The sequence below is a fragment of the Pelodiscus sinensis genome, chromosome 1, assembly GCF_049634645.1.
Source record: "Pelodiscus sinensis isolate JC-2024 chromosome 1, ASM4963464v1, whole genome shotgun sequence".
NCBI lineage: Eukaryota > Metazoa > Chordata > Testudines > Trionychidae > Pelodiscus > Pelodiscus sinensis.
In genome coordinates this window covers 328,267,088-328,294,160 of record NC_134711.1, presented here as the reverse complement: position 1 = coordinate 328,294,160, position 27,073 = coordinate 328,267,088, and the positions used below count along the sequence as shown (strand labels likewise).

General features: G+C 44.4%; 3 protein-coding genes across 3 annotated transcripts; all 3 read right to left on the bottom strand.

Annotated features, from left to right (window-relative positions):
* Window positions 1-1,551: 1,551 nt before the first annotated feature.
* On the bottom strand, window positions 1,552-2,491 carry LOC142827302 (olfactory receptor 52P1-like). Its single transcript, XM_075922089.1, is given in 2 exon segments — window positions 1,552-1,683; window positions 1,685-2,491. Coding segments are annotated over 2 exon segments (939 nt in total).
* Window positions 2,492-14,584: 12,093 nt separating this feature from the next.
* Window positions 14,585-15,667, bottom strand: LOC142827301 (olfactory receptor 52N4-like). The gene has a single exon (XM_075922078.1). It carries the CDS (start codon window positions 15,634-15,636, stop codon window positions 14,698-14,700), a length of 939 nt encoding a protein of 312 aa, XP_075778193.1. The 5' UTR covers window positions 15,637-15,667; the 3' UTR covers window positions 14,585-14,697.
* Window positions 15,668-22,327: 6,660 nt separating this feature from the next.
* LOC112545146 (olfactory receptor 52N4-like) lies at window positions 22,328-25,925 on the bottom strand. The gene has a single exon (XM_075922067.1). It carries the CDS (start codon window positions 25,642-25,644, stop codon window positions 24,706-24,708), a length of 939 nt encoding a protein of 312 aa, XP_075778182.1. The 5' UTR covers window positions 25,645-25,925; the 3' UTR covers window positions 22,328-24,705.
* Between the last annotated feature and the right edge of the window lie 1,148 nt (window positions 25,926-27,073).

The window sequence follows — 27,073 nt, the reverse complement described above, 5'->3', positions numbered from 1 at the left end:
TGTTTATCTGTAAATGAGTGATGGGTAGGGATCACGTGAGGATTACCTGTTGTGTTCCCTCCCTCTGGGGCACCTGGCATTGGCCACTGTCAGCAGACAGGATACTGGGCTAGATAGACCTTTGGTCTGATTCACTCTGGCTGTTCTTATGTTCCCATGTTCTTCATATGAGGACCGTTCCAAAATATGCTGTTGAACCTAATCTTTTACAACGTCTACAAAACACATAAAGACTTCTATTGGATGATCACTTTTAATAAAGTTATTTAATCATAGGGGTCTAGTCTCAAAATATTCCACTGCTTTTTCTCTCTCATTTATTTCCTTACCTCTCCACTCCTCACATTCTGATGAGCAGGAACTGCTATCTAACTTTTGGCCTTCACTATATGGTGCTCTATTTTATGAATACATAGTGTCTCGCTGCCCACCTTCTCTTTCCAATTGGCTCAGTCATAGAAAGGGGTACACACCCCTCAAATCCAGGGCAACAAATTTGATTTTCACAACGGTCACTGCTAATTTTTAGTAGACCTCCCTCAATTCCTGCAGAAGCTTTCCAGTTGGAACTGTGTCCAGCTTTCCAGACTTCCTGAAGGACTGGATGCAGAAAAAAATCAGGTATGTTTTGCTCACAGGAGCACTGTACCTGAGGTAAAATGTTCAGTACTGTGGTGGCTTTCTGGCTCTTTGGCTGTCAGGAAGCATAGTTTCAGTTTGCCAAAATGACCAAGAATCCCATTGATATAGGCTTTGTCTACTCTACAAGGTTTTTGCAGAAAAACAACTGTTTTTGCACAAAAATTGGCGGAGCGGCCACAACTCAAGCGTGTTTTTACGCAAGAAAAACAACAACAACAAAAAAAAACAGTAAATCGACAGGACAGAGAACTTTTCCTGGTAGAGTTATTCCTTTCCTCACAAGGAATAACTCCTTCTTGTGCTACACCTCTTGAACAAAAAGGCATGGGTGGACACTCCGCAGGGGTTTCTTGTGCAAAAAGAGCCTATCAGAAAAAACACAGGTGCTCTGGTGGCCATTCTGTGAATGGCCATCAGTGCTTTCTTGCACAAGAGTATCCATGCAGTGTGGACGCTCTCTTGTGCAAAAATACATCGCTTTTGAGATGTGCTTTTGAGGTGTGGACATACTTTTGTACAAGAAGTTTTTGCAGACGATATCTTCTGCTAAAAGTTTCTGGCACAAAAACCCTACAGTGTAGAGAAAGCCATAGATTCTAGCAGGAAACCTTGCTTCAGAAAAATGCAGTATCTTCTGGAGCTTGGGAAGTCATGGAAAGGCTGCGTGACAGGCTGTGTGGTGGTAGAGACTGATGGGGTTACACTGAAAGAGAACAGGCAATGGTCACAGTGAGGGAATGCAGCAACAGCCAGAGCAGTGCTTGGTGTTGGAACGGTGTTCGTGTGAGGAGTTGTTCACACTCTGAATTTCCACAGTGATGGGCCCACTTGACAGAGCACACTTGATGAATGAGGAGATATTCCTTTCAGGTCTGTTCACACAGGTTTAAAATTGATAGCCACAGTCGATCACATGATGCAGGCATATTTGCCCAATTTTTCACGCAGATCTTTAGTTTTGGCCCCATACACAATAGGGTTGAGCATGGGGAGGAGGAGGAAATAGAGGTTGGACAAGAGGATGTGAACGTGGGGACCAATTTCCCTGATCAAACCGGTATGTCAGAGTGGAGAAGAGGAAGGAAGGATAAGAAATAAGCATCACACAGATGTGGGCTGTGCAGGTGTTGAGGGCTTTCTGGTGGGCTTTCCTGGAGGAGATTCTCAGGATGGTTCTGATGATCAAGCCATAGGACAGAGCAATGAGCATCAGGTCTGATCCCGTAACTACAAATGCTATCACCAAGCCGTACGTCCTGTTCACTGTGATGTCCCCACATGATGTCTTTGCCACCGCCATGTGGTCGCAGTGCGTGTGGGGGATGATGCGGTTGTCACAGAATGGCAGCCTGCTCAGAAGCAGGGGTATGGGCAGAATGAAGAGAACAGCTCTTATCAAACCCACCAGCCCAAACTTAGCAATTCGTACATTGGTGAGGATGGTGGTGTATCTCAGAGGGTTACATATGGCCACGTAGCGGCCAAAGGCCATTGTCACGAGGACTACTGAGTGCATCACAGTCCCTGCGTGAATGAAGAACATCTGGGTGAGGCAGCCACCCACAGTAATGCCTTTCAAATTGAACCAAAATAGACACAGTACCTTCGGCACGACAGAGGTCGATATGCCGATTTCTGTGAGTGCCAGCAGGAAGAGCAGAAGAAACATCGGCTTGTGCAGAGTCTGTTCTTTCACAACAATGAACAGAACCATGACATTTCCCAACAGGCCCATAATGTAGAACATAGAGAAAGGGATGGCAATCCAGATGTGGGCTGTTTCTAGACCCGGGATGCCCATTAGAATAAATGTTGAAGGATCGGAGGAGGTGAGGTTGAAATCTCCCATGAGGTTGTCGATGTGTTGCTAAGGCTCAGAAATGTTCCAGCTATCTATAAAGGGAAAGAAGCACAGTGAGGGCGGTAATGTGCTTTATAGCCAATAGCTCAGTGGTTTGAGCATTGGCCTGCTAAACCCAGGGTTGTGCGTTCAAGTCATTTGGGGCAAAAAGTTGTCAGGGATGGTACTTGGTCCTACTCTGAAGGCAGGGGACTGGACTGGATAACCTTTCAAGGTCCTTTCTAGTTCTAGGAAATAGACAATCTCCATTAGAAACAAAAAAAATTATAGTTGCCAGCAATCTCATAAGGAGGTTGAGCAGTGAGATGGCAACATTTACAGATAGCACAAGTCTGTGGAGGTGATAGCCAAGTCTAGAGAAGTCCTGAGGGGCAGCTAACCCAGCCTGGTTGATGGGCAGTATGAGAGCAGTTTAACTTTGACTTTGATATCAATAAATCCAATATGTATACCTGTTGGAGGGAATAGCTTGAAATCTTCAAACACATAAGAATGTTTAAAAACCACAGGTAGTCCTGTGACACCTTAGGGTATGTCTACACTGCAATGCTATTTCAGAATACCGGAGTGTCCTGAAATAGCTATCCCATGTCTTCACAGCAAGCCTGTTATTTTGGGCTCACTCTTCCAACGTCCCTATAAACCTCATTCTACGAAGAGTAAGGGACATTTTGTAATAGCAATTTATTTCAAAATTTGGTGCTGTGTAGGTAGCGCCAAATGACTCAATGAGCTATTTTGAAATAGCATCAATATAAGACATGCAATTAGCCTTCCTCAAATTGTGTCTCTTAGTTAGCATTATGGTGCTATGTAGAAGTACCCTCAGGGACTAAGAAAAAAGTATGGTATCATGAACTTTCATGGGTAATAGCCATTTCTTCAGATGAGATGAACCGCAAAGTCTTATGATACTATCTATACGTTTGTTAATCTTTATGGAGTCACAGGACAACTTATTGTTTTTAAAGTTACAGACCAACACGGTGACCCTTCTGAGAGTTTTAAACATAAGAAGGATCTAATTTAACTTCAGGAATTCAGGATAGGGATGGGGCATCGTGGCACGCAGCTCTGTGAAATCCTGCTCACAGTGCAAATACAGACAGAAACTATGCACAACAGTGAGATCAAGGAAGAATGGAGTGGGGAATCAAATAGCAAACACAAAGCCATGAGATCAGTTAGCCATTGTTTCACCCTCTATGTAGTCCCAGATACCCTTCCTACACAGACGTCCTAAGGCAAGCCCAATGAGCAGCATTAAGGAGCAGATGAAATTCTCATATGGAGAGAGGTGAAAAAGACTGGGATTGTTACCTCACAACGCACCTGAATTAGAGAGGACATAGGAAAAGTAAGCAGATTAAAATGAATGTTTTCTTCACTCAGTGCCTAATAGACTGAGAAACTCGTTACCACAAGAGGCTGTGGAGGCCAGGATATAAATAAGAATCATAAGGCTTTGGATATTTACATGGATAGTAGGACTATCCAGTTCCTATAGTTAAAGCTAAACAAATAGGAACACTCTATGGGCTCGTCTACATTGGCCCCTTTTCCGGAAGGGGCATGTTAATTTCAGAGGTCGTAATAGGGAAATCTGCGGGGGATTTAAATATCCCCCGCGGCATTTAAATAAAAATGTCCGCCGCTTTTTTCCGGCTTTTAGAAAAGCCGGAAAAGAGCGTCTACACTGGCCCCGATCCTCCGGAAAAAGCGCCTTTTTCCGGAGGATCTTATTCCTACTTTGAAGTAGGAAGAAGAGATCCTCCGGAAAAGGGCTCTTTTTCCGGAGGATCGGGGCCAGTGTAGACGCTCTTTTCCGGCTTTTCTAAAAGCCGGAAAAAAGCGGCGGACATTTTTATTTAAATGCCGCGGGGGATATTTAAATCCCCCGTGGATTTCCCTATTACGACCTCTGAAATTACCATGCCTCTTCCGGAAAAGGGGCCAGTGTAGATGTAGCCCCCATGTCTACGTGGTTCAGTGCAAAATCCAATCTTTGTTAGGTGCTAGTGTGACAAATCTGTGATTGTTTGATCATCCTCCCATAGATTTTTTTTTATTCTTTCACATTCTTCTGCATCACTTGGCAATTGTCAGCCAAAGGCATAGGTCTGATCCATCATGTGATTCTTAAGTTGGAAAGAAGCCAAGTTTCTCCTCTTAGAAAGAGACATTTTGGCACTTGCTTCTGACATTTGCTCAACAGAATGAGCACAAAGTCCTGCACTTCTGTAAGTTCTGTTAATACTTTTGGTGAGACATTTTCTGCAGGTCTAACCATCAGTGGGCAGATTTGAAACAGAGACCTGAGGCACTTAGGCTACGTCTACACTGGCCCCTATTCCGTAATAGGGATGCAAATGTAGCACTTGGGAATAGGCAAATCCGCGGGAATAGGCAAATCAAGTAGGAATAAGAGATCCTCTGGAAAAGAGCTTATTTTCCAGAGGATCGCGTCCAGACTGGCGCTTTTCTCCGGCTTATCTACAAGCCGGAAAAAGCGGCAGCCATGAAAATGCAAATGTCGCGGGGGATATTTAAATCCCCCGCGGATTTGCCTATTCCCAAGTGCTACATTTGCATCCGTATTACGGAATAGGGGCCAGTGTAGACGTAGCCTTAGTGTAGGAGCCTCAACTGATTGAGCTATAAAGCCAGCTGCCTCTCAGCTTAGTCTGTAAAGCTCCCTTGTTCTTATCTCTTGTTGTAAGTGGTCTAAGTGCCACTACATGGGACTAGGTGTGTGGATTACACTAGCACCATAAGAAAATTGGTTGGTCTGTTAACCCAGAGCACAACCTTGGAATGGCTGCCAAAGACAGCTGGAAACTCATAGAGGTATATAAAATCATGAGTGGTGTGGAGAGGGTGAATGAAGAAAAGTTATTTACTAGTTCCCATAATAGAAGAACTAGAGGACACCAAATGAAATGAATGGGTAGCAGGTTTAAAACTAATAAAAGAAAGTTCTTCTTCACACAGCGCATAGTCAACCTGTGGAACTCCTTGCCAGAGGAGGCTGTGAAGGCTAGGACCATAACAGAGTTTAAAGAGAAGCTAGATAATTTCATGGAGGTTAGGTCCATAAAAGGCTATTAGCCAGGGGATAGAAATGGTGTCTCTGGCCTCTGTTTGTCAGAGGCTGGAGAAGGATGGCAGGAGACAAATTGCTTTATCATTGCCTTTGGTCCATCCCCTCCGGGGCACCTGGCGCTGGCCACTGTCAGCAGACAGGCTACTGGGGTAGATTGACCTTTGGTCTGACCCAACATGGCCGTACTTAAGTTCTTATGTTCTTATGAAACCCTGCTGTAAGTGGTCTAAGTGCCACTACATGGGACAGTGAACTATATTAGGTATGTGGGTTGCACAGGCTTTGTCAAAGACTTAAGTTCTAGGTGTTAATTGACAAGAGTAAGCCGAGAAATGTGTCAGCAACTCAGCTACTAACTCTTCTCATGCCTGAATACTGATGATGTTTGCATAGGACTCAAAAATTGGTGGCTCCCAAATACTGGAGAGGATGGGTCCGTGATTCAATGCTATCTGGATTGCTTGGTAAACTCAGTCAAAGCAAACACTGTGTATTTTAGTATGTCAATGTAGATATCTACATCTAGGAACAAAGAATGTAGGTGATACTTACATAATGGGGGGGGATGTATATGGAAATGTCTTTGAAAAGGTTTGGGGACATAATGGGATATGAGCTCTGAACCTATGACCAAAAAGAGATAATATGATCCTGGGATGACAACCCGGGGAATCTCAAAGACTTTGAGAATCACCCAAATACAATCGGGGCCAAGGAGCATCCCAGAACCGGCCTTGGACCAACAATCACAAAGGAAAAAATAATTTGAGAGCTGTGCCCTCCTGTTCATATGCATGAGGGTCTGTGACCCCAAAACGGCCAGTGCTTTTTGCCAATCCATAGACCCCTGGGTGTCCAACCATCACTTGTCCCTTTACTCAACCCCACAACTTTCAGTGTGATCACATTGTGCACACCTTCTGTGTTCCCAGAACCCCAGTGTGACTCGCCTGTCCGTGTACATTCCATTCCCTCCCAAGCAACCACCCGTGTTGGGTTGCCGTCCATGTGTCCCACCTGAGCACTTCCAGCTCTGCCACACAGTGAGAGCTGTCACCAAGCACCAAAAAACAGGTGCCAGAACCCACAGTGACAGTTCACAGAAATATCCCCTCGGACTAGGTTCAACTCACTGTCTGCCTGCACTGGGGAAAGGGGGAGATCAGCCTGAACTGCCTGTCTGTGGGGAAAGGAACCCCAACAGCAGCTCAGTCTGTGTGGGGAAGGAGAGAGGGAAGACTGGGTGGAGTCATGAGAAGCCATGAAGTCTAAAAGGAGCCAGTGAAAGTCACTCTGGAGTGACCCCCATGAAGGCTCATTATGAGTACAGAATCTGGCCAGTGCACAATAAATGCCTCATAACATGGACACCCACTGCAGGGGCTCTGGCTGCGTTTCCTCACAAGTCAGTGAAGATGCTGAGCTGGAAAACCTGAGAGCACGAGAGGAAAAAATCATTCACCCCAAATCCCTGAAGGTACCTGAGACAGGTACAAGAGACAAGGAACTGATCTTAAAAACAAATATGTGTCTAGTCTAGTTGATCCTATTTTACCGTGTAAATCCCTTGGCATTTCTGACAAAACTAAACAGCACAAGTGCAGGTGAATTCCTACGTGGGTGGTCCTTGACTTGAACACTAGAACCCTTCCGGAGTTTCTGCCTTAATGCAGAAACACGCAACTCACACCAAACTCACTCAACAGAGAGGAAATCTCCTTATGGAAGGCAGAGCGCTGAGCTTCTGTGTATGAATTTCATTTCAGACACTCACTGTACTGGAAAATGACTTTTATGATCCAGCTGTACAGTCTCTGTGGACTCAGTTTGGTCAGGATCCACAGACAACCCCCTTGGCTCTGGGAGCAATGGGAGGTGCAGAAAATAGACCATGGAGAGTTTCTGCATGAGGGCTTCCCCAAGGACTGAAGAAATAATTTACCAATTCCAGGGCTGAGATTGTCAAAGCAAAAAGCGTGTGCAGCTTAAGGGAGGTTGCCATAAGACACAGAACCAAAACCCATTTTCAAACGACAGCAGCATATTGGGAATATCCATTCCGTTAGCCTATGGAAAGTCACTGCCCCTTCTAGAGGTCAAATGAGACCCTAAACTGATGGATGCTGGAGGCGGTGGCAAAGACTTTCTTCTCCCTTGATTATGATATCAACGCTATTTGTCAGAAACCCTTAAGGTGCGTCTACACTGTACCCTAAACTTGAAATAAGATACGCAATTTGCACTATGCAAATTGCGTTTCTTATTTCTAAATAGCATATTTTGAAATTTGGCACATCTACACAGTGCCAAATTTCAAAATAACATGCTGATTTGAGACATCCCTTAACCATCATGGAACGAGGGTTACAGGGATGCCGAAATAGTGCACCTATTTTGAAAAATATTTTGAAATAACGGGCGGCTTGTTAAGACGTGAGGTAGTTAGTTTGGGACACCTCCGGTATCCCAAAATAGCCACATTGTGGAGTCGTACCTTTAGTGAGTTTGAAAGTGGATATGATCATTATACAAGTATAAAGGATTTGTGATGTAAGGGTACAGTATATATATCACCCTAACCCTAACCGTATCCCTAATTCCATATATATGGCAACAGAAATGATTAGGGGTATAGAACAGCTTCCATCTGAGGTGAGATTTACAAGACTGGGGGATTTCAGCTTGGACAAGAGACGACCAAAAGGGGACAAGATAGAAATCTATAAAATTGGGACTGGCATGGATAAAGTGAATATGGAAGTCTTGCTTACTCCTTCACATATGACAGGAAGCAGGGGGTAGCTCAGGAGATTTATAGACAGCAGATTTAAAGCAAATAAAGGGAAGTGAGCCTGTGACCTCATTGTTAGAGCATATTGTGATGGCCAAAAATATAATCCATTTTAAATAAAAGGAGATAGGTCCATGGAGATCTGGGCCATGAGTGGCTGTTAGCTAAGAGGTTCAGGGATGTAAATCTATATTCCAGGACCCCCAGACTCAGACTGCCACATAATGGGACTGCATGACAGAAGATGGATCCTTCAACTTCTGTCATACTCTCTCTGTTGCTCATAGCATAATTTTGCTGAGTCATTCACACTTCAGGCCTTGCTCCAGCTCATACTTCAAACTGTTTCTTTCCATGAGAAACACATCCCGATAATGCAATCGCGCTCCTTTATACAGCATTTCCACAACACTTGTTGGATGCTGTACTCATAGTATCAGAATGAAAAATATGGATCTCCTCATGTAGTTCACAGAGACTTGCCCGCATCCTGCCTCTGGCCAGCCCAAAGGGTTCTGCAGGTCACCACTGCTGGGTGAATGGTGATGAATTGATCACCATCTTGCTATGCATTTTGGAAGCAAATGAAAAGGTGTTCTGGGGGCTGCCGACCCTAGAAAAACCAGTCAGGGAACACACACAAGTAAGATGCGCACAAAAAATCCCACTGACATGACCTCAACTGAGGAGTGGGGAATACTTTGTGACTTTCCAATGTGTGAATGGGAGACATGGAGGGTGTGAGGGTGTTACCTGCAACTTCTTGATGAGCCATTGTTAACAATTTTTTGTCCTCAAGTCTGAGCAGTGGTTGGTAGGGAGTAGCCTCAATTCCTTAACAAAAAATAGGAAGGCAGAGGCTTTGGTGTTTCAGCTGGGCTGTACCTGAAGGAAGGAGCCAAAGATCCCAGGGTGGGAAGACAGCTCTGGTTTGGAGGGGCAGTTGGAAAAGAGGTTCTAGGGTGAGATTGAAGAGTTTGTGCTGAGGTTTCAGTTTAGAATGAGCCACACGTTTTTATTTCTTTTGATTCGTAACCTACTTTGCTCTGCCTGTTCTCACTTATTACCACTTCAATCCTACTGCTGCCACTTAATAAAATCACTTTTATTTTCTATCAAACGCAGTGTGAACAATTGTTACCTGGGGGGGCAACCAGTATGCACATTCCCCCTTTCATTGTTAAAGGGGGCTTACCTAATTCTTTGGGGTCTGATCCCATCCAGGGAGTGGAATCCCAGGAAGCCAGGCCCTAAACTGCACTGTCCTTGGACTTTAAGAGGTTCAGTGTCTGTACTTCTTCTCAGTGGGGGCAGGGACCTCTGCTTGGGGCCTTGGCTGAGGGGAGACCAGCGGAGCTGGCCCAGCAGACTGGGTGGTGAGGAGCCCCAGAGAGCGGGAAGGTGAGTTGCAGTGGCCATATCAGCAACCCCGGGAAGCCCCCCCAAGGGGTCATCTTTGACCGCACCCCAACACTGACACAATATGGCTACGTCTAGACTGGCCCCTTCTCCGGAAAAGTCATGCAAAGCAGGTAAGTCAGAATAGGGAAATCCGCGGGGGATTTAAATATCCCCCGCGGGATTTAAATAAACATGTCCGCCGCTTTTTTTCCGGCTTGGGGAAAAGCCGGAAAAAAGCGTCTAGACTGGCACGATCCTCCGGAATAAAGCCCTTTTCCGGAGGATCTCTTATTCCTACTTTCAGGTAGGATTTAGATATCCCCGCGGGATTTAAATTAACATGTCCGCCGCTTTTTTTCCGGCTTGGGGAAAAGCCGGAAAAAAGCGTCTAGACTGGCGCGATCCTCCGGAATAAAGCCCTTTTCCGGAGGATCTCTTATTCCTAAGTTCAGGTAGGAATAAGAGATCCTCCGGAAAAGGGCTTTATTCCGGAGGATCGCGCCAGTCTAGACGCTTTTTTCCGGCTTTTCCCCAAGCCGGAAAAAAAGCGGCGGACATGTTTATTTAAATCCCACGGGGGATATTTAAATCCCCCGCGGATTTCCCTATTCTGACTTACCTGCTTTGCATGACTTTTCCGGAGAAGGGGCCAGTCTAGACGTAGCCTATATGTTTATGGCATTCAGTTATGATAGACACTATTCATATTGTAAGTTAAAATATACTGTTGCTGTAAGTGTCTAAAAGTAGAGACTAATGATAATATTAGACTTCTCACCCTCACAAACTTCATCAGAAGTAGAATGCTCCAGGTACATATGAACACTGAGTGGTGCAATAATTTATTTCATAGATGCAACCTTCACAACAGATTTCTGTCATCGCTTGTGGGTCCTAAAATGGAATACATTGGAGTAAATTGAACAGAGGGGTTGTGGAGTCTCCATCATTCCAAGCACAGCATTGCAAAGAGGTACCGTCAGCAATGAAAGAGTAAACAGGCCAAGGTCATGAAAGTTTTTGCTCAAAGTGCCATCCATGTGTCCAAGACCATCAACCCGAATTTCTAAACACTCTTCCTTCAACTTCCTTTATTCCTCTTGAAATGAGAGTTTCAGGAGTTAGAGGAAGAAGTTCTCGAGCTCGACATTATTTTGAAGAAAAGGCTTGCTGTGTAGACGCCCACTAAGTTACTTCAGAAAAACATACCCACACAGACATAAGCAGTACATTTAAAACATCGAAAACATCAGGAATGGTATTGCGTAGAGGTGCGTGTACACTGCAGGACTTAACTCAAAATAAACTATACAAATTGAGCTATATCAATTGTGTGTCTTATTTCAAAATAAAGAGCGTCTACCCAGCGCTTATTTCGAAATAAAGCACTCTGCCTCTGACTTTCCTTACTTCTCGTACAATGAGGGTCACAGGATTTAGAGTAAGTAGTTCTCCAGCTTGACAGTATTTTGACAATATTTCAAAATAACCGCCTGCTCTGTAGATGCAGCCTACGGTAGATGTACTCTGACTGATAGTCTATTCACACTGTCCAATTGTTCACCTGCTAAGGAGAAAGGGTGTCAGGAAAAACATCTTTCAAGATAACTTCAGGGAGCTGCTGCAAAGTACACTCTTTTAGCTAATCTTTAGTAACTTCTTCAAAACACGTCGGCCATAAAGATCACTAGTGTGTCATCAATGGTCTTATTTTTCTATAAACGCCTCTTATCAGAGATATTAGACTCAAGGTTTTAATCCATTTATCTTCTTTCAGTCTCCTTGCCAATAAGCATTCAGTATTTGGTCCATTTGATTAATTCATAGTGGTGGAGTGCCCGTCATGTGGTTACATTTGGCTTGATCACATTCTAAAGTGATCAAAGTCAAGATAATATACTCCAGTTGTCTCCATTTTGTCGTGTCATGCATGTTGAATGTCAGTGGCCACAAGTGAGCACGTTCTAATGATGTATTTTCCCAGTTTGTCATGAAGCCCCTTGCTTTTGACCCCATAAATGATATGGTTGAGTGTGGGGAGGTGGGAGGGGGTGAAGGAAATAGAGGTATCAAAGACTTTCTGGTGGGCTTTCTTGGAGCTGATTCTGAAGAGAGCCCTGATGATCACAGAATAAGATAGGACAATGACCATCAGGTCAAATCCCATGACTACAACTGCCACCCCAAGCCATAAACTGTGCTTGCTATGATGTCACTACATGACGTCTTTGCCACAGCCATGTGGTCACAGTAAATGTGGGGGATAAGGCGGTTGGCAGAGAATGGCAGCCTTTTCAGGAGCAGGGGTAGGGACACAACTAAAAGAATAGCTCTTATCAAACTCACTAACCACAGCTTAGTGATGCATGCATTGGTGAGGATGGTGCTGTATCTCAGAGGGTAACATATGGCCACATAGCAATCGAAAGCCATGGCCACAAGGATAGCTGAGTGCATAATAGAAACTGCATGAATAATGAAGGTCTGAGTGAGACAGGCACTTACACTAATGTCTTTCAAACTGAACCAGAATATACACAGAGCTTTCGGAATGACGAGGGTAGTTGTGCTGAGATCGGTGAGCGCCAGCATGCACAGCAGCAGGTACATTGGCTTGTGAAGAGTCTGCTCTTTCCCTATCACAAACAGAACCATGAAATTGCCCAACAGGCAGATAATGTAGATTGTAGTGAATGGGATGGAAATCCAGATATGGGCATCTTCCAGGCCAGGGATGCCCATGAGGATAAAAGTTGAAAAGGCAGTGTGGGTGAAGTTGAAAACTGCCATGAAGTAGTCAGTGGGTTGATAGGTTTCTGAAATTCTCAACATTCCTGGGAAGGGGGAGAAGCAGAGTGAGGGAGATTACATACTTTATAACAAACGGTACTGTTAATAAAACAGCCTGTCCGACACACGAAAAGCTTCTACCGCAGCCTATGCTTGAATCCTAGAATCCTGGAATCTTAGGTCTGGAAGAGACCTCAGGAGTCATTGAGTCCAACCTCCTGCTCAAAGCACGACCAACCCAACTAAATCATTCCAGCCAGCGTTTTGTCAACCCAGGCCTTAAAAACCTTTGGGGATGGAGATTGTACCACCTCCCTAGGCAACCCATTCCAGTGCTTCCTCTCCCTCCTAGGGAAATAGTTCTTCCTAATATCCAACCTAGACCTCCCCCACTGTAACTTGAGACCATTGCTCCTTGTTCTGCCATCTGTCAACACTGAGAACAGCCTTTTTCCATCTTCTCTGGAACCTCCCTTCAGGAAGTTGAAGGCTGCTATCAAATCCCCCCTCTCAGTCTCTTAGCTTCTGTAGACTAAATAAACTCAAATCCCTCACTCTCTCCTCATAGGTCATGTGCTCCTGCCCCCTAGTCATCCTGTATATCATCCTTGTAGACGTCCAAGCTTTTAGTGCTTCCTGCTTATCTCATGGCCTCCACTACCTCTTGTGACACTGAGTTCCTCAGTCTAACTCATGGGTTCCCAAGCATGTTTTCCAGCCCCTTTATCCAGAGGCCTGACTGACCTCAAAGATTTCCCTTCTGTTCTCCTGTGTGGCAGACTCCAAATTGCACTGTATTAGCAGATCTAATATAACTTCTGCAAAATACATGATAACTCTTACTGGATTGTCACTTTTCATTGCTTCCAAAACACTTCTAAAATCATAGGAGTCTAGAATCAAGATTTTCATCCACACACCTTCTTTCACACTCACTTATTTACATGTACGCCTACTTTTCCCATTGTGATTAGAAGAAACAGAAAGCTAGATTTTTAACCTTGCATCAAAAAGTCTGCTTTCCAATTACCCCTTAACCATATGGTGTTTAATTGATGAATTCATAATGGCTGCATATACACGATATAATTGCATTTATCTTGATCACATTCTGGGGCATCCATGCCTCAAGTTAAGGGTAACAAAGTCCAGTTCTCAAAAACACACAGTTTCACAACTCTCTCTGCATAGAATATCCTCCATTCTTGCAGCAGCTTTCCAGTATTTGCACTTTCCAGTGGAAACATTTGGTTTACCCCCCAGGCTTCCTGAAGGATCAGATGTAGAAACATGAGGTACATTTTGTCCATTGGGTAACTGTGCATATAATGAAGAATCATAGAAAACGATGGTTGGAAGAGAAATCAAGAGGTCAGCTAGTCCATCCTGCAAATTCAGCTTTGTTGGTACTCACTTTGTCTTTGGCTGTGACAAGTGTTGCGTCAGTTCATCAAACTCTTCTCAGACAGGGTCTCATGGAAAGCCACCTTTCTTTAGAAAACTGAAGTGTCTTCTGGTCATCCAGAAGTCACAGAAAGGTCAAGTGGCATTGACGACGTCTAGACTGAGAGTTGAATGAGAAAAAGAAAAGGAATTTGCGGTACGCAAATTGAGTATCTTTTTCCAATTTGCTTTCAAAAGAGCCTTTTCCAAAATTTGGCGCATCTACACAGTGCCAAGTTTCAGAAAAAAGTGCTTTTTCAATACATCCATTATGCTTTGTAGAAGAGGTTTACAGGGATTGCAAAAAAGCACGTCTTCTTTTTCAAAAAAATTGTTAGAAAAGTGGACGCATTCCTTGCACGAAGCATTGGTTTCCTGGGATAACTCTGGTATCCTGGAAAAGCAATGCAGTCTAGATGTAGCCAGTGTGTGTGAGGGTTGGAACCGATGGGTGACTATGAAAGAATTCTGATGATGGTCAGACAGAGGGAACTTAGCAAGAGAGAGAGCAGTGCTTGGTGACGGAGTGATAAGAAATTTGGTTTGAGGAACTCCTCAGACTGCGAATTCCACAATTCTGAGTTCTGATGAAAGAGCACCATTAGGCAATAAGGATATTTCCTTTCCTTCTCTTGTGACACGTTAAAAAAAACTGTACCAAGGCAATCAGATTCTGCAGGTGTATTTGCCCACTTTCTCACGAAATTCTTTGATTTTGACCCCATAAATAATTGGGTTGAGCATGGGGGGGATGATGAAATAGACGTTAGCCAAGATGATGTGAACATGGGGAGCGATGCCCTGACCAAACCGCTGTGTAAGACTGGAGAAGAGGCAGGAACTATAAGAAATGAGAATCACACAGATGTGGGCTGTGCAGGTGTTGAGGGCTTTCGGATGAGCTTTCTTGGAGGAAATTCTGAGGACGGCCCTGATGATCAGACTGTAGGACAGGGCAATGAGCGTCAGATCAAAGCCAATAACTACAAATGCTATCAACAGGCCATATATCTTGTTGATTGTGATGTCCCCACATGATATTTTTGCCACGGTTATGTGGTCGCAGTATGTGTTTGGGATCATTTGATTGGCACAGAACGGCAGCCAGCTCAGGAGCAAAGGCTCGGGAAGAATGAAGAGAACAGCTCTCATCAAACCCACAAATCCAAGCTTAGCGATTCGTGCATTGGTAAGGATGGTGGTGTATCTCAGAGGGTTACATATGGCCACATAGCGATCAAAAGCCATCATGACAAGGACTGCTGAGGACATAGCAGAAACCATGTAAAGAAAGAATGTCTGGGTGAAGCAGCCAACCAGGGTAATGTCTCTCAAATTGAACCAAAATATACATAAAGCTTTAGGCACGACGCAGGTGGACATGCCGATGTCGGTGAGCGCCAGCATGCAGATCAGCAGGTACATCGGCTTGTGCAGGGTCTGCTCTTTGCCTACAACAAACAGAAGCATAAAATTTCCCAACAGGCCGATAATATAGAACACGGAAAATGGGATGGAAACCCAGATATGAGCAGCTTCCAGGCCAGGGATGCCTATTAGGATGAATGTTGAAGGGTCAGCAGGAGTGAGGTTGAAAGCTGCCATGAGGTGGTTGGTGCATTGACCATCCTCAGAAATTCTCAAGGTGCCTGTGAAGGGAAAGATGCATAATCAAGGGTTATACACCTCAAAGAAATAGTACAATAACAATTTCACATTTAATAACAAATTAGATAGGAATCTGAGCAGTGAGGTGGCAGCATTCACAGCTAGCACCCAATTATTTATCTCATAGTCAAGACTAGAGAGGTCTCTATGGAGAGCTAACAGAGCCAGGTGAGCAAGGCCACCATTTTGGGAGAGACGGGCGGCAGCAGCTCTGTGGCTTGCTTTTTATCCCTTTTCCTAGATACTAAGGGAGTGAGGTGAAAGTGCTTGCATTCCGTGGATGTCTCGCACACCTTCAAGCACAAGGAATGCAAGCACTTTCCCCTCACTCTCTGACAGTCCTGGAATGTCCCAGAACGCACAGCTGCTGCCCCTCCTACACTCCCAAAATGGCACCCTTACAGATGGCACCCTTACAGCATAATGGCAGATGAACTTCAATGTCCATAATGTCTTCTCCTGGTCTTGTCATAGCAAGAGGACATTCAATTAAACTAAATGTTGGCAAATTCAGAACAAATAAAAAGAATGCTTAGTACACTTAATGCTTAATTAGACTTAGGAACTCATTGTCACAAGATGTGTTTGAGGCCATGAGCTAAGCAATATCAGGAAGAGTTTGGACATTTACATGGATAATACGACTGTTCATTTGCAACATCTTTAGCTACATATATATTTTAGGAAGCCTCCATGCCCACGTATGTCAGGGCAAATTCCAGTTTCTAGCTGTAAGGCATTAGTGTGACAAGCTCACGATGGTCAGATCACCCCACCATCCATCAAATGATAGGTGTCTTATATCTTCTACTGCAGACCCGGTGACTGTCACTGTCAGAGAGAGGACCCTGGACTAGGTAGACCATAGATGTCATCCACGAGGCAATTCCGATATTGGGAAGAAGCCAAGTTTTCCTCATGGAAACAGCTTTTATATTGCTGGGAGGTGATGTTGTGTTCAACAAAATGGGCTTCTGGGACAGGAACGTCTTTGCATTTACAGCTACACACCAGCACCTATGTCACTTCCCCCCTTTTTTGTTGTTTTTTGTTGTTTTTTGTTTGGTGACCATCTTTCTTATAGGCACCCAGCTTTCTTTCCGATATAAGTTACATTTCTTGCCTGAGAAATGTCAGCAGAGTCGCATATAATCACATCAGCAGTTCTCATCCCTGAAGTTTGCAGATGACACATAAACAGAGGATGGGGTCAATGAGCCAGAGTTTTTTTAATGGGTTGATACATTGGGTGGAATTGAATAATATGTGTTATGATACAGCTCTGAACAAATCACCATCTAAGAACAAAGAATGCAGGTGATGCTTACGCAGTGGGGCACTACTGTGGAAAGCGTAACAATTCTGAACAAGGTTTTGGACATGAAGGGATAATTAGCTAAACACAATCTCCTACACTGACCTTAAGGCTAAAAAAGCCAGTGTGATCCTGGGATGACAATCAGGGGAATCTTAAGGAGAGGTAGACAAATTATTTTACCTTACCATTTGTCACTCATGTAAGTTGCTGGAATCCGGATTCCAAGTCTGGTGTCTATGACTGAAGATGGATGTTGATATACTGAAGGGGGTTCAGACAAAAGTCACAAGAAAATATTAAAAAATTTGCCATCAGGGTGATAGACTCATCGATCTCAATCTCTAAAGTTGGTTAGTAGTGACTTGATGACTGTCTGTAAGTAACCATGGGAGAAACAATCTTGACTATTAAGCTTTTCAGCTTAGCCGACAGATATCTGGCAAATCCAATGACTAGAAGCTGAAGTTAAAGACATTCTGACTTCAAATAAGGTAGAATAAATAACCACTGGAGCAATTTATCAAGTGCTCTGGTCAGATTCTTCATCACTGAGAATCTTTGAATATTTTTTTATTTTTCTCAAAAAGATCTGCTCTCGGAATGACTTAGGAGACACTGTTAGGATATTAGGAAAAACTATTTCCCTAGGAGGGTGGGGAAGCACTGGAATGGGTTACCTAGGGAGGTGGTGGAATCTCCATCCCTAGAGGTGTTCAAGTCCTGGCTGGAAAAATCTGTGGCTGGGATGATTAAGTTGGGATTGGTCCTGCTTTGGGCAGAGGGTTGGACTCACCATTCATGACTAACTGAGCTGACTATCAAATGTTCCCAGAGAATCCTGGTTTCAAAGTCTGTATGCTAGAGGCCCAGTGTTTCAGGCAGCTAGCAGTGGCTCCTTGACATGGCAACTGGATTTATCTTTTCCTGTACATGTCCCTGCATTGTCCTCTCTCATTATGTAATGTGCATAATTCTCAGCTTGCGAGTTGTTCCTGGGTAGCAGTCCTTGAATCACCATGGAGTGTGTATGTGTATGGAGCACACGAAGCTGTCTTGGAACCTGCCAGTCTGTGTGTTTGATGCAATCAACACTTACCCCCAGCTGAGGGAGCAGGTGTAAAGAAAGTCACCTCACCCCTGCAGGGCAAGAGTTGCGGGAAGCGTAGGGCTTCTTGGAGAGTGTGGCCCTGCGTGGAGAGTGTGGAAGCAAGGGATCACTGGGGACCATGGAGAAGACACTGGCAACTAGCATCCTAGCATGCTATTTGAATCAAGGCATCCTGGGATGGGAAAGGAGACTACGGACAGGGGGTCAAAACGTGATTGGAGATTAAAACAGCTGAGGAGCATCATGTGATTCGTTCTCCTGGGGTGCCACCTGGAATGACGAACTATTGAGCCCTCTGACTCCCTCTCTCAGTGTTCTGCTGGGAGAAGCTGTAGACCTCTTCTGAGTCAGACACCTTGGCCAACATTCACCCAAGGAGAGGGATCCTCCCAGCTGACCTTATATGCAGGTTCTCTGACCAGCCATGCATGAACCAACAACAGAGAGGCTATGGCAAAATAGCTACCAACTCCCCAGACTAGGAACCCAGAGCTGTACCGTCCTGCTCTGTTACAAACTTTGGCCAGTATGAACGGCTTTTCTGCATCTCCCTTCCCTCAATGTAGGGAGGAAAATGCACACGTGCCAACCCAGCTGGGATTCTGTTTTCCCAGCTACTTCACTTAAAAACACACTGGCTGTGTTTAGACTGGGAAGTTTAAAAACTTGCCAGCTGTCTACACTGGCCGCTTGAATTTCTGCAAGAACACTGACGATCTCATGTAAGAAATCAGTGCTTCTTGCGGAAATACTATGCTGCTCCCGTTCAGGCCAAAGTCCTTTTCCGCAAAAGGGAAAAAGTCCTTTTGCGCAAAAGGGCCAGTGTAGTCAGTTCAGATTTGTTTTCCGCAAAAAAGCCCCAATCGTGAAAATGGCGATCGGGGCTTTTTTGTGCAAAAGCATGTCTACATTGGCACGGACGCTTTTCTGCAAAAAGTGCTTTTGCGGAAAAGCGTCCGTGCCAATCTAGACGCTCTTTCTGCAAATGATTTTAATGGAAAACTTTTCCGTTAAAAGCATTTGTGGAAAATAATGCCAGTCTAGACATAGCCCCTGGGTTTAGATTAAAATGTCAAAGAAATGCATTAAATATAAAAGGTAGATTTTAAGTGATTGTGAGAGATAACACACAAATGAGATTGTTTATGAATTCACAGTTTCTCAACCTAATTGATGCTACAGGCAGATTTTCAAGGTACAAGGTGCATTTGCTTAGCAGCATGGGTTTCTCAAGTTTCTATACAAAGGCTAGATATAGCCTGAGCATGGGTCCAGCACTAGCACACATTCAGTTTAAGAGGAAGAAGAGAGGGACATGCCCAGTGGGAGGGAGAGAGGCTAAAAGGAGCCAGTTTGAGTAACTCTTCCTCCAATGACACAAAGTTGTACTGTATTGCAGCCTGTTCTGAACCTGGCCAGACCTTCCTGAAGCTGTTTTTTCTGTGTTGGCAACTGCTGACACTGCTATCAGGCTGTGGTGGGAATCTTCACTGGAGGAGGTATGGGCAAATCATCGGACAGGGTCAGAGAAACTCTGCTACACTGTGGTCCTTAATTACATGACACTCCTGTGAGCCAAGAGGCTTCGCTATGTCTCTTTGTTCTGCTCATGAGGCAGGCTGTCCTTTCCCTATTTCACCCACTTTCAGGCCCCCATGCCACTATGGCCTGGAAACTGCACATGCCCCTGTCCGGCCCTGCCCCACCACACACACACTACAGACCTCACCAGACCATCACTGCCTGGTTTCCTCTATAACAGAATCATGTTTCTCTTTGTATTGCCTTTTGGTGCTTTCTACCCTCTCCAGAACTAGAGATACTGGGACAGAGAGAGAGCAGACCCCTTCCCCTCCTTATTTTTTCTCCACATTGTTTTGAGTCTCCATGGGAAGTTTCAGATTGCAGCACCTCTGCTATCCTGTCTGCTCTTCTTTGCTCTGCATGAGCCTACCCCTCCTTTGAGATCATGGGATCCCTCCAGCTGACATCACTAGAGGCTCATGGCCGGGGATAAATCCGACCATTTGTTTAGCTCCCAACATATGGATTTAGGGTGAGCGCCTGGCAGTTTGGGCTGGGGGACTGTCATTGATCTCCATGGCACCAGATTAACACTTGATGTTTAACTTTCCACTGTGAACTATGAAAGTAATGTATCAGAGGGGTAGTCGTGTTAGTCTGAATCTGCAAAAGCAACAAGGAGTCCTGTGGCACCTTATAGACGAACAGATTTATTGGAGCATGCGCCAATAAATCTATTTGTCTATACGGTGCCCCAGGACTCCTCTTCACTTATGACATTCATGGTGTTGGGTCCTGCTATAGAGAGCACTGTTTGTTAGCGTCCAGAAATAATCTTCAAGAACGCTCCCCTGCATGTACTGTGCTGATGCTGGGATGTGAAAGACAGGGATTTTCTCTCGGGGCCTTGGCTTTCTTCTCAAGGCTCCCAGTATCACTCTAAAGTGGTCCACTGGCAGAACATGAGAGCAGAAGCAGGCCAATATGCAACTCATTCATATGAGAAAGCCCCCAGTATCCAAAGGTACTCACTGCAGAAGCTTTGGTTGCACACCCTAACAGTGCACTGAACTTAGGGAATTGGAAAATTGAAGGGAATCAGAGGAAAAAACACATAGTCCCCAAATAGGAAGCTAGTGAGCCAGACAAAAGGACAGCAACAGACAAAGAATTGATCTGAAAATCAAATATGTGTCTAAAGTCTTTCCATTACATTTGTAATTCCAGTCTTACCGGGAAAATCCCTCGGAGGAAGCTGCCTCGTCGGTGAATTCCTGCTGAGATGGTTCCTGTCTTGACCCCTGGAATCCTTCCTCAGCCCTACCACAAAATTTATAGCAGAAACAGGCAACACCCTGAACAGCCACCCTGGGGAGAAAGGAATTGCCCTTATAATGGCAGGAAAGCAGAGTTCTGAGACGCCCTGCATGACTCTCACACATCTGGCACTCGGTGTCCTGGGCACCGACTTTTATGATTCCCCTGTGCAGTCTCTGTGGACTCTCAGGTTGGCCGGCGTCCATGGACAATTCCCTCCGTTCCATGAGCGGTGGGAAGAGCAGAAAATAGACCCTGGAGAGTTTAAGCTTGAATGACTCCACCGAGAGTGAGGAAACAATTATCGATAACATGTGCTCCAGCCCCCTAGTCATCCTCTAGATCATCCTTGTAGATGTTCAAGCTTTTCCTGCTTCCTGATTAGCTCATGGCCTCCACTACCTCTTGTGACACTGAGTTCCTCAGTCTAATGCATAGGTTCCCAAACATGTTCTGCAGTCCCCTAATCATTTTGGTTGTCCGCCACGGGACCCTCGCCTATGTAGCCACATCCTTTCTGTAGTGGGGTTGCACCAATGCCAAATAAAGGGAAATAATCTCTTCTCTAGTGCTTGCAATACTCATCCTAATGCACCCTAATATGCCTTAATCTTCTTGGCTACAAGGGCACACTGTTGAGTCATATCCAGCTTCTCATCCACTGTAATCCCTAGGTCCTTTTCTGCTGAAGTGCTACTTTGCCATTCGGTCCCCAGTCTGTAACAATGCTTGGGATTCTTCCATCCTAAGTGTAGTACCCTGCACTTGTCCTTGTTGAACCTCATCAGATTTCTTTTGGGGTCCTGCTTTTAGCAGGGAGCTGGAGTCGGTGACCTCCTGAGGCTCTTCGAGCCCTGGGATTCTATGACAAGCCTTAAAAGCTGTTTCCAAATGTTCACCTGCCAGGGATCAAGAGCTGTGAGCTCCTCTCCTCTCCTTTAACTTATTTGGGATGGGCCATGGCTTTAAACAAAACAACTTCATGCAGACACACACTTTTTACCCCATTGGCCGATTGCTTTTTGTCCATTTTCTGCTTGTCTTGAAATCACTTTGTGTGACCAATTAGTAAAGACAATGCCTTCCCTCGGCTCACCTTCCCAGGGTCCGGTGGTAGCAGAACTACTTTCCTTCCTGCCCTTCTGCCTAATGAGCTTTTCCTTTCTCTTTTGGCCTTTTTCAAACACTCCTCTTCAGAGGAGTGTTTGGGAAAAGCAAAATGACAGGGGCACGGCACAATTTGCCTGCCCCATTCTCCTGAGAATTGACTTGCTGAACTTTTACTAAGTTGGACTCATTTTGACCCACAGCTACAAATTCAGTGGTTTGGGGAGGTAGTACAGCTGCTTTGGCGAGGTGTGTGTTCTGCAACTGTTGCCATATTGAAACAGCATTTACCATTTCCAGAATTTGTCTTTCGAGCACAGACGAGACAACTCAAACTAAAAAAATTCCATTCACTCCTTTAATGCTCCAGTGCTCCTAAAGCTTCATCCGCATTTTTCCAAAGTAGAATTACTTCCATAGGTGCCTTCATTGTGGTTGCCAAGGAGGAGTGATTTATGTTGGTTGTTGATCAATTGTGTAGTCAACTGCTTGGCTAAGTGTTCATGTGTTATAAAATACATTCAAGGGCCCAAATAAACAATGACACATTTACTGCTGGATCCCCATAATAAAATAGTAACGAAAAAAATGTTTTCAGCAGTGCCAGTCTCTGTAGAGTCTTCTCATTCATGGTTGTTACACGCACCTTACACAGAAAGGATGTGCCCCACATTCACACTTTTCAGTTTTTATCATTTCTACCAAGATGTCACAATTAACACATCGTATTACACATCACTAAAATCTACTCCATCAGTTTTCCTCACCTCCCTATGGGTATGTCTAACCTACACCCTTATTTCGAAATAAGCTATTCCGGAATAGCGTTTACACTGCAGAGAAGCCTCAAAATTATTGTGAGGCAGGCTTCTCTAACGTAGATGTGCTGCCTCGAGTTAGAGCCCCAGGAAGCCTAGGAGAGGAATAATTTAGAATGGCCTAGTGAGAGGCTATTTCGAAATTGCAGCAGCAGAGCATCTACACATGCCTTACTTCAAAATAGCTATTTTGGAATAGACATTATTCCTCACAGAATGAGGTTTAGAGATTTCAGAATAAGCTGTCCGTTATTTCGAAATTATTTTGAAATAATGGAATTGCTGTGTAGACACTCGCATAGTTATTTTGAAAGAATGCTAATTATCTCGAAATAATGGTGCAGTGTAGACACACCTTAACGTAAGTGAAGGACTACTGAGGGGAATTTCCCTGGCTTCTGCATTACCTCAGGTAAATTTGCTAGTGAAAGGATTTGAGTCCTCTCCCCCATTCCTTTTATCCAGAGGCCTGCCTGACCTCAAGGATTTCCCTTCTGTTCTCCTGTGTGGCAGACTCCAAATTGCACTGTATTAGCAGATCTTCTATAACTTCTGCAAAATACGTAATAACTCTTACTGGATCGTCACTTTTCATTGCTTCCAAAACACTTCTAAAATCATAGAAGTCTAGACTCAAGCTTTTCATCCACAGGCCCTCTTTCACACTCACTTATTTACGTGTACGCCTACTCTTCCCGTTCTGATTAGAAGACACAGAAAGCTAGATTTTTAACCTTGCATCAGAAAGTCTGCTTTCCAATTACCCTTTAACTATATGGTGTTTTAATTGATGAATTTATAATGGCTGCATATACACCATATAATTGCATTTACCTTGATCACATTCTGGGGCGTGCATGACTCAAGTTAAGGGTAACACAGTCCAGTTCTCAAAAACACACAGTTTCACAACTCTCTCTGCATAGAATATCCTCCATTCTTGCAGAAGCTTTCCAGTATTTTCACTTTCCAGTGGAAACATTTGGTTTACCCCCAGGCTTCCTGAAGGATCAGATGTAGAAACATGAGGTACATTTTTCTCACTGGGTAATTGCATATCATGAAGAATCATAGAAAATGATGGTTGGAAGAGAAATCAAGAGGTCAACTAGTCCATCCTTCAAATTCAGCTTTGTTGGTACTCACTTTGTCTTTGGCTGTGACAAGTGTTGCTTCAGTTCATCAAAATCTGTGCAGACGGGGTCTAATGGAAAGCCACCTTTCCTTAGAAAACTGAAGTGTCTTCCGGTCATCCAGAAAGGTCAAGTGGCATTGCCTACATCTAGACTGAGAGTTGAATCAGAAAAAGAAAAGGAATTTGGGATACGCAAATTGAGTTTCTTTTCCAATTTACTTTCAAAAGAGCCTTTTCTGAAAATTGGTTCATCTTCAGAAAAAAGTGCTCTTTCAGTACATCCCTTATGCTGTGCAGTAGAGGTTTACAGGGATTTCAAAAAAGCAGGTCCGCTTTTTCAAAAAATTTGTCAGAAAGCTGGACGCATTCCTTGCACACAGCGTTGGTTTTCTGGGATAACTCTGGTATCCTGGAAAAGCAATGCAGTCTAGATGTAGCCAGTGTGTGTGAGGGTGGGAACCGATGACTGTGAAAGAATTCTGATGATGGTCAGACAGAGGGAACTTAGCAACAGAGAGAGCAGTACTTGGTGATGGAGTGATAAGAAATTTGGTTTGAGGAACTCCTCAGACTGCAAATTTCCACAATTCTGAGTTCTGCCGAAAGAGCACCCTGAGATCATGAGGACATTTCCTTTCCTTCTCTTTCACACATGTTTAAAACAATTGTAACAAGGCGGTCAGATTCTGCAGGTGTATTTGCTCACTTTGTCACGAAATTCTTTGATTTTGACCCCATAAATGATTGGGTTGAGCATGGGGGGGATGATGACATAGACGTTAGCCAAGATGACGTGAACATGGAGAGTGATGCCCTGACCGAACCGCTGTGTAAGACTGGAGAAGAGGCAGGAACTATAAGAAATCAGAATCACACAGATATGGGCTGTGCAGGTGTTGAGGGCTTTCGGATGAGCTTTCTTGGAGGAAATTCTGAGGACGGCCCTGATGATCAGACTGTAGGACAGGGCAATGAGCGTCAGATCAAAGCCAATAACTACAAATGCTATCAACAGGCCATATATCTTGTTGAATGTGATGTCCCCACATGATATTTTTGCCACAGTTATGTGGTCGCAGTATGTGTTTGGGATCATTTGATTGGCACAGAACGGCAGCCTGCTCAGGAGTACAGGCTCTGGCAGAATGAAGAGAACAGCTCTCATCAAACCCACAAATCCAAGCTTAGCGATTCGTGCATTGGTAAGGATGGTGGTGTATCTCAGAGGGTTACATATGGCCACATAGCGATCAAAAGCCATCATGACAAGGACTGCTGAGTACATAATAGAAACCATGTAAAGGAAGAATGTCTGGGTGAAGCAGCCAACCAGGGTAATGTCTCTCAAATTGAACCAAAATATACATAAAGCTTTAGGCACGACGCAGGTGGACATGCCAATGTCGGTGAGCGCCAGCATGCAGATCAGCAGGTACATCGGCTTGTGCAGGGTCTGCTCTTTGCCTACCACAAACAGAAACATAAAATTTCCCAACAGGCCCATAATATAGAACACGGAGAATGGGATGGAAACCCAGATATGAGCAGCTTCCAGGCCAGGGATGCCTATTAGGATGAATGTTGAAGGGTCAGCAGGAGTGAGGTTGAAAGTTGCCATGAGGAGGTTGGTGCATAGACCAGCCTCAGAAACCCTCAAGGTGCCTGTGAAGGGAAAGAAGCATAATCAAGGGTTATACACGTCAAATAAATAGTACAATAACTATTTCAGAGTTAATAACAAATTAGATAGGAATCTGAGCAGTGAGGTGGCAGCATTCACAGCTAGCATCCAATTATTTATCTCATAGTCAAGACTAGAGAGGTCTCTATGGAGAGCTAACAGAGCCCGGTGAGCAAGGGCACCATTTTGGGAGAGATGGGGGGCAGCAGCTCTGTGGCTTGCTTTTTATCCCTTTCCTTAGATACTAAGGGAATGAGGTGAAAGTCCTCGCATTCCATGCATGCCTCTCACACCTGGCTGATGAGCTCCCTTCACCAGTCAGCTGTGAGAGGCATGCATGGAATGCAAGCGCTTTCCCCACACTCCCTGACAGTCCGGGAATGTCTCAGAGCTCACGACTGCTGCCCCCCCTACACTCCAAAAATGGCTCCCTTACAGATGAGCTGGAAGCATAACAGCAGATGAACTTCAATGTCCGTAATGTCTTCTCCTGGTCTCCTCATATCATGGCAAGAGGACATTCAATTAAACTAAATGTTGGCAAATTCAGAACAAATAAAAAGAATGCTTAGTTCACTTAATTAGACTTAGGAACTCACTGTCACAAGACGTGTTTGAGGCCATGAGCTAAGCAATATCAAGAAGGGTTTGGACATTTACGTGGATAATACGACTGTTCATTTGCAATATTTTTAGCTACATATATATTTTAGGAAACCTACATGCCAACATATGTCAGGGCAAATTCCAATTTCTAGCTGTAAGGCATTAGTGTGACAAGCTCACGATGGTCAGATCACCCCTCCTTCCGTCAAATGATAGGTGTCTTATATCTTCTACTGCAGACCCGGTGACAGTCACTGTCAGAGAGAGGACCCTGGACTAGGTGGACCATAGATCTCATCCATGAGGCAATTCCAATATTGGGAAGGAGCCAAGTTTTCCTCATGGAAACAGCTATTATAATGCTGGGAGGTGATGTTGTGTTCAACAAAATGGGCATGAAGGACAGGAACGTCTTTGCATTTTCAGGTACAGACCTCAAGGCTAAAAAGGTCAGTGTGATCCTGAGATGACAATCGGGGGAATCTTAAGGAGAGGTAGACAAATTATTTTACCTTACCATTTGTCACTCATGTAAGTTGCTGGAATCTGGATTCCAAGTCTGGTGTCTATGAGTGAAGATGGACGTTGATACACTGAAGAGGGTTCAGACAAGAGTCACAAGAAAATATTAGAAAATTTGCCGTCAGGGTGATAGACTCATAGATCTCAATCTATAAAATTGGTTAGTAGTGACTTGATGACTATCTGTAAGTAACCATGGGAGAAACAATCTTGACTATTAAGCTTTTCTGCTTAGCCT